The 11,371-nt window shown below is 38.9% G+C and overlaps 1 protein-coding gene across 15 annotated transcripts in view; it reads right to left on the bottom strand.

The window, feature by feature from the left end:
• Positions 1 to 11,371, bottom strand: part of mical3a (microtubule associated monooxygenase, calponin and LIM domain containing 3a) — a 138,730-nt gene that overhangs the window by 40,395 nt on the left and 86,964 nt on the right. For 10 of the 15 annotated variants that reach the window (XM_041794723.1, XM_041794726.1, XM_041794721.1 and 7 more), the window contains 4 exons: positions 8,315 to 8,989; positions 4,458 to 4,532; positions 3,212 to 3,325; positions 31 to 110 (listed from right to left, as the gene is read on the bottom strand). In XM_041794723.1, the coding sequence (XP_041650657.1) occupies positions 31 to 110; positions 3,212 to 3,325; positions 4,458 to 4,532; positions 8,315 to 8,989 (944 nt within the window). The remainder of the gene's footprint in view (positions 1 to 30; positions 111 to 3,211; positions 3,326 to 4,457; positions 4,533 to 8,314; positions 8,990 to 11,371) is intronic. The other 5 variants (XM_041794734.1, XM_041794736.1, XM_041794731.1 and 2 more) reach the window with 4 other exon arrangements.

The following is an 11,371-nucleotide window of genomic DNA, read 5'->3' as shown; positions in this document are numbered from 1 at the left end:
TCCACCTGAATGCTTATGGATTTATCTCACCTGTGCTTCTGTCTCTGGAGACGGCTTGAGTGGAGAGGAAAGAACATCCTCATGTTGTGTGGGGCTGACACTGGATGGCTCTGAGAGCGCAAAGAACACAAAAATTATGTCTTTACAGGTAAAATTTGTAGAATTTTCACACTTAAATGACTACATTAATTAAAAAAATGACTAGACCTTTGTTTTTTATACAGTAATCCTTCAATGTGTATAAAAGTAACATCAACTCTAATACTTCAAACGGCCTTCAAAGCTACAGAAATCCTTTTTGTTAAGGTTTTAAAAGGTCTTGTATGCACCGTACTAAAGCTGCCACACTAATGCTGTCTAATCTCATCAAGAGCCCACAAAGTGCTGGAGTTAACATGTGAAAACTGTTTTAACTAATCAGACAAAAGCGACCAGACAGTATTAGGAGTTCAAACAGCAAGCATGCCCCTCCTCTCTACTTCCTGTCTGTGTTGAACTAGGGCTGAACGATTTGGGAAAATGATCTAATAGCGTTTTTTTTTACCCAATATTGCGATTTAATAAGCAATTATTTCTTAAGTTCCTCTTCTCATTTATTTGCCAACAGAAACAAACAATAACTCATTCTAAACGATAACTAGGACTGGGCAATTAATCGAAAAATAGATTAAATCCCAGTATGGCCTGCTGCCATTTTCAAATCACAAAAGGTGCAATATTTCATTGACTGGAAATTTTTGTCAAAATAGCAGTTTTAAACTTTTTTTTTTTTTTTTTTGCAGCAAAGATGTTATGCATGACATATTATGCAATCATGCAAGTGCCATTTTTTTTAGAATGGTCTACAAAAAAATCCTACCTTAATAATTTTTGTACTTTTTTTCTATTAAAATATAAGAATGACAAAAAAACCTCCAATGCAACAATTCTTATCTAATTTGCAATACAAGAAAAAATTAACGGAATTAGATACTTTTAAAGAATTGTTCAGCCATTTTTTAGGAGTATTAGAAAGTTAAGGAACAATTGCATATCAACTCGCAATTGCAATATTGGGGGAATAAATCACAATTAGATTTTTTTCAAAAATCGTTCTGCCCTAACTATAACCAACACAATATTACAGTGATCATCACCTGGCAGGCTGAGGGCCACATCAGGCCCCCCAAGGTGTTATAAATTCAGAAAATATGAGGAGAAAAAATATGTTCTTCTATTTACTTTATTAAAATAATCATAGCTGTAAAAACAGCCCAAAAACAAATGAGAATGGAAAAATTTTCTCACGTATACATACAAATAAATATGTATACAAATCTGCCATTCTTGGCTATAGCTGCTATTTTTTTCTTCATTTTTTTCTTCTTTTTTTCATCATTTTTTGTCAATTATTTCCTCATTTTTTGGTAGGTCTTTTGGTGGTCTTTTTCTCATATAATTTTATTTTTATTATTATTTATTTTATCATGATATTTTTCACCATTTTTCTATTTTTATTTATTTATTTTTTGAGAGTGCAAAAGAATTCATAAGAATCAGCCCAAAAGATCTGTTCCTGCAAAGATTTCCCACCAATCAAAGCACAGCATTTTAGCATCAAATGTAGTAATGGTCAGCAAATCAGCCCCAGAAAAATGTGGCAAAATTATCTCAATCGCCCCCTTGTGGCAGGCTGCAGTATAGGTGAACCCAAAGCTAAAGGCTGAATTTACAAGAAAATAGAAATATTTTGACGATAATTTGTTTACTAGACTAAAATGTTTGTATTCGTTTCTCTGGAAGTCCGGCCCCTAAAGTGTCTTCTAAGAATAAAGCTGGCCCTTGTACAAATATAGTTGATGACACCTGCAAAATAAGATTAAACTAGGGCTGAACAATTTTGAAAAAATATCTAATTTTGATGATTTTGACTCATTTTGCAAATTGGATATGAACTGTTGTATTAACAGGAGCGATAATTTTATATAATTCTTTAATTCAACAAGAAAAACATTTGAATAAAAAAAGAGAAAATAGATTTTTTGTGCACTATTCCAAAAATATGCTACTAGAATGATTGCATGATATGTAATGCATAACATCTCTGCTGCAAAAAAGTTTAAAACTGGTATTTTGACATAAATTTCAGGAAAAAGAAAAGTGCACCCTCTGCGATTTGAAAATTGCAGCAGGTTAACTGCTGATTCCTTCATTTTGAACAGGTTTTTGAACATTTATCTATATATTTTTTCAAACACTCATCACTATAAACTTTATGACACTTTTTTTGTAATGTCAACATCTCTGCAGGCTCTTTTAATTTTTTATCATATGGAAGGGATACATACAAACGCATGTTTAATGTTATTTGGAAGCTTAACAAGAGACCTTCAAAAGCCACACCCCCTGAATATCTGCCTAGACCATCACCGATTAATCCAACACCAGTTAAACCAACACACCGGAGCTTCTGTGTGTGTGGACATTGATAGCTAGTGCTAAAAGTAAATTAGCTGGGCTGAGTGGGAAAACTGCAGCATTTTTACATGGTGATAGCGCATTAAGATGACTCATACTGAAACATAGCATCACTTCATGCATTCAAAAAAGGTCCTTTTATGTGTTAGTCAGTGGTGTAGTGCAAGCATGAGGAGTGCAGCCACTTATTTTTTAGTCTCTTGTAATCCTCATCATTTAGTAATTTTTAAACCTAGGGTGATAAAGGCAAGACAACTCTGCCTCTTGTTATTGCCTTTATTGACTGTTAAGAGAAGAATAACAGGCATTAGCAGTTCAGAGGCAGAGAAGGCTGGCTTCCCTCATTATAATTGCATAAAGATCCTTGCTCTAGGAACTACACGGTGCCAGATCCACCCGGCCTGTTTGATGGTCACGTCTGGCCCATGTATTTGAAACACAAGAAAAGATCCTACCTGGAGTCAAAAATCAAAAAGTGAGTGTAAATGTGTAAATAAAAAAAGGTCTGTTTTTAGGTGTAGTAAATCTGCAAGAACAGTTATAACATAGGCTCTTCTTTTATGGCATAACTTAAGAGCATACCCACTCCTGCAGGACCCACAACACCACTGGTGTCAGTTTGTTTTCAGTGGGGGTTTGAATCTCATGATTCCCCACTTCCCTCAGTACCATCGTGGCAAATCCAACATACTGTGCATTTAATCCAAGGTGAAAATAAATCTCAAGTATTTAGTTTGAGGAATAATGTGTGTACCGATACTGGAGGTCATCCTCAGGCTGTCTGACTTCTTGTCTTCCTCAGGAAGAACTTCAGGACGCTCTGACTGATGCAAACGAGCCTCAGCTTCTGCATCTGATGGGATGTCATCTGGAATTTAAACAAAGCACAATAAGAACCTCCCGTTTTACACAGATCTCGAATTCTTGGACTATATTCTATTCTTTTTCTTCTGGCAGTGGGTTTCCAACCACCAGTTTTGATAAACATTTTTAACTTCAGCATTTAAAACTGACTAAAAATATTGAAAAACAAACAAAAAAACAAAAAACAAATTGCAAATACAGGCTTTCAGTGGGACACAGGACAGCAATCACAGCGTTGCAGTGATGGTTGTCCTTCTGGAACTTTGTCCCATCTCCCATCCTTGTCCCAGGATCTCTTGAACTCAATCAGAGTGACCATCAGGTTCTTGGTCTCCTCTCATAATAAGGCTCGTCTCCTCCGATTGCTCAGTTTTGCCGGGCCACCAGCTCTTGGAAGAGTCCTGGTTGGACAGAACTTCTCCCATTTGACTCTTGCGAATCTTGAGCGCAGCAGAATGTTTTTGTAGCCTTCCCCAGATCTGTGCCTGCCAACAATCTGGTCTCTGAGCTCTGCATGCAGTACCTTTGACCTCATGGCTTGGTTTTTGCTCTGATACTTACTGTCAGCTGTGAGGCCTTCTATAGAGAGGTGTGAGCCTTTACAAATCAAGACCCAAATTTTCAGGGGCCCAGCCATTTCTGTGGGCAGGCCTGTCTATTATTTATAGATAATAGGGATAGATCTCACTAATGCCCTAAAATGTCCTGTGTTTTGAAAGAAAATACAAATACAATAATATGTTAATCAGACCAAAATATTTATTTAATTTTTGTTTATTTGAATTTCTGGCCCAGATTTAATAAGAGTCCCTCACCAAATTAAATTATACTAAATCTGGTCTTTGTGCAAATGTAGTTGATGACTCCTGAGATAAGAGATCTGCAAAAATCTGTTATTATGGATCCCTTGAAAACAATGTTCAAAACCCTCCATTCTGATAAAATCCTCCTTTGTTTTGTCTTTGCTGTTGTCTTTGCAACACAAGCCCTCTTCTTATTCGTGTTTTTCAAGCTGAGGGGAACCTACTACTCAAGCTGACGACTCCCAATACTCACAAACAGTGGTGGATGAAAACCCCAGTGTGAGCCAATAATTTGAGGAAGAATCAGGATTCATTATGACTCTGAGAGCTCACCTTGATCCATCTCTGTACCGGGCTCCATATCTGGACTGTCTGCTTCTGCCTCCAAATCTTCATCCTCACAGGGCTCTGACCATAACAAAAAAAAGGCAAGAAATGAGTCATCCAGTTACATGTTTTCTCCTTATTCAATAAGAGCAAGAAGTTGTTTGATTTCCTAAAAACCTAACCTTCTCAGCACATTTCTGTTGGCTACATAAAAGACAAGCCAGCAAATTAAAATCTATCTGAGAGACTGAGTGCAGTTATAGGAGACAAAAAAGTTACCAGAATCCATTTTTCCTGCCAGAGGTTTGTTTTGACACAAAAAGCCCTTCATTTAATTTGCAGAAAAGTTCCAACCTTCAATATGGTTCTTGAATTAATATAACAAAGAGAAGGCACGGAGCAGCAGTGAAAGAAACATGCAGCTATCCATTTATTTTAAATCTCAAATGGATGACATTTGAACCAAGCGGCAGCACAACCAAAATGTTAATGACGTGGGTTAAGAGACGAGCAGCAGCCCCTTGTGTAAACAGTCTGTCCGGAGGGAAGACTTTGTCTACAAAACTAAAACCAGGATGACCCTCACAGTTAACTCATGCAATTTTCAAATAGTGTCACAACCCTGGAAGTCACTTCAAATAAATGCACTAAATTGGCAAGTATTCAGTGGGTGCAGAGCTGCATACTAATAGAGCATTGAATTTTAGAGGAAGTGAGCACCGAGAGATCTGTACTCTGCTTTTAACCGAGAGCTAAAGTGCAGTCCATGAAATTAAAAATATGTGTAGCACTCTTGTTGCCTTGTTCAAGTCAGAACAGTTGATAAATAGTAACTCTGAAGTATCTCAACAGCCTCGTTTGGTGATCTCTGTACAGGTACAAGTGGGTTAGAGCAGATGTAAGAAGAGTAAAAGCAGATACAAGTGGAATACTTCACGCATTAACCATGAGGGCAAGGAGCACGGTGCTGTTAAGTGATTTTAAAGCAACAATATGCAACTTTTCCACCACAGACAGGAGAGAGTATTGGACGAAGTCTGGGAGACGGCGGCCATCTTTGAAGCCAATCTACAGCGGTCATCGCTGCAGGTTTGATCAAAGCTGAGGCGGGTCTTAACTCTCCTGACAAAAAGCAACAATGCAGCAGCAGGAAGCCAGTCAGCTGTGCCCTCAATGACACCCAGCTCATCAGTTTTTAAACTGAAACAGAAGAGTTCTTAGACAATTCAGTCCCCGTACAGTGTTCGCTCATAAAGACATATATTATTCTGACTAAAATAATTTTTGATCCATACTGTAAAGTTTTATTATCTAAGCACTGGCTACTGGCTACATGCTGTTTCAGTCTGCAGGCTTTGTTAGAGACAACAACAGACTAAGCTAAAACAAACTAAATTGAGCGATTTCAACATGCCATTTACTGTGGATATGAGGGAATGCTTTTGGGAGTATCTACAGCCATAGATGAAAGTATTGGCACCCCTGGAATTTTTCCAGAAAATACACCATTTCTCCCAAAAATTGTTGCAATTACAAATATTTTGGTATACATGTGTTGATTGCCTTTATGTGCATTGGAACAACACAAAAAATCTGAAGAAAAAAGACAAAATTGACATAATTTCACACAAAACTCAAAAAATGGGCCGGACAAAATTATTGGCACCCTCAACTTAATATTTGGTTGAACACCATTGGAAAAAAATAACTGAAACCAATCGCTTCCTGTAACCATAGACAAGCTTCTTACACCTCTCAACTGGAATTTTGGACCACTCTTCTTTTGCAAACTGCTCCAGGTCTCTCAGATTTGAAGGGTGCTTCTTGCAACAGCAGTTTTGAGATCTCTCCATAAATGTTCAATGGGATTTAGAGACTCATTGCTGGCCACTTCAGAACTCTCCAGCGCTTTGTCTCTAACCATTTCTTGCTGCTTTTTGAGGTATGTCTGGGGTTGTTGTCCTGCTGGAACACCCATGACCTCTAATGCAGACCCAGCTTCCTGACAATAGGCCCTACATTGGGGCCCAAAATTTTTTGATAGTCTCCAGATTTCTTGATTCCCTGCACACAGTCAAGGCACACAGTGCCAGAGGCAGAAAAATAACCCTAAAACATCTTTGAACCTCCACCATGTTTGACTGTAGGTACTGTGTTCTTTTCTTTGTAGGCCTCATTCTGTTTTCTGTAAACAGTAGAATGACCTGCTTTTCCAAAAAGCTCTACCTTAGTCTTATCTGTCCTCAAAATGTTCTCCCAGAAGGATTGAGGCTTACTCAGGTACATTTCTGCAAACTCCAGTCTGGCTTTTCTATGTCTCTTTGTCAGCAGTGGGGTTCTCCTCAGTCTCCTGCCATAGCGCTTCATCTCATTCAGATGAGCACGTATGGTCCCAGCTGACACTTTTACACCCTGAGTCTGCAGGACAGCCTGAATTTGTGTGGAAGTTGACTGAGAATGTTTATCCACCATTCCAACTATCCTGCGTTGCATTCTTTTGTCAATTTTTCTCTTCCATCAACGTCCAGGGAGATTAGCCACAGTTCCATGGGTTATAAACTTCTTGATTTTATTACGCACAGTGGACAAAGGAATTTCAAGATCTCTGGAGATGGTCTTGAAACCTTGAGATCATTCATATTTTTCCTCAATTTTGCTTCCTAAGTCCTCAGACAATTCTGGGCTCTTCTTTCTCTCCTCCATGCTTGGTGTGACACACACAGGCACACAACACAAAGGTTAAGTCAACTTTTAGACATTCTAACTGGCTTCAGGTGTGATTTCTAGATCGCCAGCACCTGTTACTGCCACAGGTGAGTTTAAATGAGCATCACATGCTTGAAAAAAAAAAAGATTTACCCACAGTTTTAAAAGGGTGCCAATAATTTTGTCGGGCCCATTTTTTGAATTTTGTGTAAAATTATGTCAATTTTGTCTTTTTTCTTTGGATTTTTTGTGTTGTTCCAATGCACATAAAGGAAATAAACACATGTATACCAAAACATTTGTAATTCCAACAATTTCTGGGAGAAATGGTGTATTTTCTGGAAAAATTCCAGGGGTGCCAATACTTTCGTCCATGACTGTACCTTTAGAAGTCCTCCTGAGCTGGCTGCTGAGAAGCTTCCCCACAGCATGATGCTGCCACCACGGTGCTTCATTGTGGGGATGGTGTGTTTGTGGTTATATATATTTTTACTAAAATCTGTTTTTACTTTGACATTAAAGAGGCTTTTTTTTGTTAATAAAGCCAAATTATACTGAACATGATTGATTTATTAAGTCAGTAAAACATCCAAGGGGGTGGATACTTTTTATAGTCACTGTATTGCAACAGTGTTCTCTCATGTTTGATAGCTTTCACCGGATGCAAAAATTAATCTTAACCAAGCTTGTCAGTGGTCTGAAGGCAAATAACCATCTTTCAGCTTCTTTGTCTATCTTCAATCATTTCCATTTTTTGTCTATGAGGAGGAGGTAACAGTACGATGTTTTATGTTTTTCTTATGGCAGCAAAGTTGCACTTTTGGTGGGCGCCAGAGTGCACCAAACCAAATTCCTACATATTGTTGCTTAAAGTCTTTATGAATCATCCCCTGGAACAGATTACACTGAAGAGCAGATACTGTGTGAGTTAAGAGGAGGTATGTTTGGAAAGTTAGAAGAGAAGTGTGAGAGTTTGGGAAGTTAAAGGTGAAGTTAAGTGGCTGCTCTTGAGAGTGTCGGTCTTGCAGATTGCATGCTTTGTGAGTTTTTTTTGTCTCTGCCGTGTTTGCTGCATGCTCCAGGAAAATGCCAGCCGATAGACAGATAAAGAACGAGTCTAAGGCGGGATGTCATGATCCCTCTTAAGTCTGTGCTACCTCCAGACAAGGACTCCAACCAGACTCTCACTGCCTCGTGTCGGGCGGATGTGTGGGCGGGGGCTACGTTCAAACCAGAGGATACAGAACAACGAGGGAAGGATGGCAGGGAAATAACAGTAGAGTAATTAGACACATGGGAAAGAAAATAGCAGAACACAAAAGAACAAAGCAGAACAAAATCAAAAGAACTGACAAAGGGGTTATATGGTGCACTGGGATGGCGCTGAAGAGCTTTAAATTCACCCCAGAGGACCGACAGCGACTCTGAACGACAAATTAAAAGATTGAACACAAAATTAGACATTCCAAATAAAATGACAAAAATGTACAAAATCAGACGATTATGAACAACAAAGGGGGTTAGTTGGGGAGGGTCTCCTCCTGCCACAGACACAGACGGACTAACAGAACAGCAGCAGCCAAACTGGGGGAACAGAAACCTCCCTACAGCTTCAGTCAGAGGGGTCTGCCAGGTGTTCAACTCCTCTGTTGGGGGGTTACCTGTGGAGGAGGGCTGCGTGAGCTCAGAGGGGTGGAAGGGTTGGGAGAGTTGGGAGGCCGAGGCCGGCTGGCCTTCCTTTTCTCCCTCAGAGTCCGGGTGTGTTCTCACCAAACCTGGGATGGTCTGGGGATCCACCGGCTGCAGGGCTTGTTGGATCTGAAGGTTCCTGGCTGTGTGACCACATTAAACCGTGGTGCCGTGTGAGTGTTTGTGTTTGAGGTGGTGGAGGAGTCAAATGTCAACCAGAGAATCAGAAAAAGATAAAGACAGGACAAAGATGTGTAGGAAATATGTAGGAAGAAGAAGGGAAGTGGAAAAAAAGGGAAGAGAAAAGGCAGAAAGAGAATTAGATCACAGACGCAATAAAACATAATTGAATTAGGCGAGGCAGAGGGAGGCTGCATGCACTACACTGCAAGAGTCAAACCATAAATATGAGCTCCAAAAACACAAGATTAAGGGAAGAAATAATATCAATTTGTTGAGCGGGATAATTCTTGCCACTTATTACCAAACAATAACTGCAGCACCTAAAGGGAAACACAAAATCTCAAACATTTATCAGATTAGTGGATTAAAGCTTCACACAAAAACAGAGGGATAAGGAGCAGGTTAGACAAGGATGAGAATGGAGAACACAAATTAAACCTTTGAATCCACAAAATAGGGGTGTCCCCGACTAAGGATTTACATTTTGTTCAGCCATCAGTCACTTGATTGTCAGATCTGATTCATATTCTCATTTTAAACACAAAAATAAACCACATAATCAAACCAATCTCAGCTTAGCGTTTTCTGATTCATTTAAAACATTTCAGTCTGTATTTCTGTTCTGAAAGAGATGGTGTCTCAGATTAGGGATGCATGATATTGGATTTTTGCCGATATCCGATATGCCGATATTTACAGATTAATTTGTGGCGAAACTGATATTGATACCATTATTTAAATATGCTTTTCAGACAAGAAATTTCAGTCCTTTTGGACACATTTTAAGGTTTGAGGATGACCAAAGAAACAGACTTTTGTCCAGGGGTGTCAAACTCAATCACAGCAGGGGCTGGATTCTGGATTCAGGTCTAACCTGAGGGACTAACAGGGTCACCTCTTTAACCATAAACTGCAAACCTCATTTCACCAGTAATAAAATATGAAAAGATAAATAATTTGCACCGATAATAAATTATTTTGAGGATAAAAAGTAAAAAACAGATAAGTTTAAAGGCTCATAATCTGAGAAAGTATATTTATTAGTTCGAACGGTCAAAACATGAAATTTAAATTGTGTGTTTTAAAGGCAAATATTAGAAATAAAGTCAAAATTATGAGCTTAAAAGGCCAAAAACTGACTTAACATTTTAAATTATGAATTTAAAAGCTCAAAATATTATATGAGAAGTTAAAAATCATGAGTTGAAATGCTTACAACACAAATTAAAAAGTCAAAATCCCAAATCTGAGTCCTTATTGTGAGATGCAAAATTGAAAATATGAAATTAAAACACCAATTAATTTATTTTCCCACATTCCTGACTTTTTTATCTAATTATTTTTACTCTTACTTTTTCATCTTTTTTGGACTTAACATGGATATGTTAATTCATCAAGGTCAAGTTGACATTTTTATACTTGAGGAAATATGCATATGGATGGGCCAGTCATAACAGAAATATCATATGATCATGTGGGCTGGATTTAACCAATCCACGGGCCGGATTTGGCCCCCGGGCCTTGAGTTTGACACCCCTGGTCTAGCCTAAAACTCCTCTAACTTATTAGTATATACAGACAAAATTCACAGTCAATGTATGCCAAAATTCACAGGCAAAACATCGGATGTAAATACCGGCAGAAATTTTGATATCTGCCGATACCAATACTGGACCTTTAAAATCATGCAACCCTATCTCAGATGAACTGTCTGTGAGAGTGGCAGAGATCTATGGTCTGCACCCAGACCCTTCTCCATTGGCTGGCACCACATTTTAACCTCTTTCTACCTTGTTAGGTCATTATCATGCATTTAAAGAAAGCAGGAAGTACGCTTTCAGTGTTCCTGTTACCATTTAGTGTTAATGAGACTGGAATCACTCCTAAGAGAGGAATAATGGCTGCTGGAGGAGGGCTGAGTGGATCACCAGCTATGAGTCTGTCTCACAGCAATAACCAGAGGCAGACAGCTCAATTACCACTCTTCAGCTAGTAGATGCCCAAACTCAATACAGCCATTAAAATCAGGAAGCGGGGCAATAATACCATCAACCAGGACGAGGGAGCGTTCATGCTCTCCCACACCTGGGACTTTCTCCTCAAGAGACCATCGCGCAGTGGGGGGTGTAGTCAGCCTGATGGGCCTGTAAGCATTTAAGGACACATCACAGTGGTCAGCTGACGCTTCTGAGGAAGACTTCAGATGACAGTTGAAACTTGTCAAGGTAAAAAACATCAAATGCCGGCTACTTCCCCTTCTGGTTTGGTAGCAGTTGACAAACACTTATCAGTATTACTGCCACCAAGATTGGTGGGTAAATACTGCCCCTGTTCTTTTCTTC

The sequence above is a fragment of the Cheilinus undulatus genome, linkage group 9 (assembly GCF_018320785.1).
Source record: "Cheilinus undulatus linkage group 9, ASM1832078v1, whole genome shotgun sequence".
NCBI lineage: Eukaryota > Metazoa > Chordata > Actinopteri > Labriformes > Labridae > Cheilinus > Cheilinus undulatus.
This window is presented reverse-complemented; position numbering and strand designations above follow the sequence as displayed.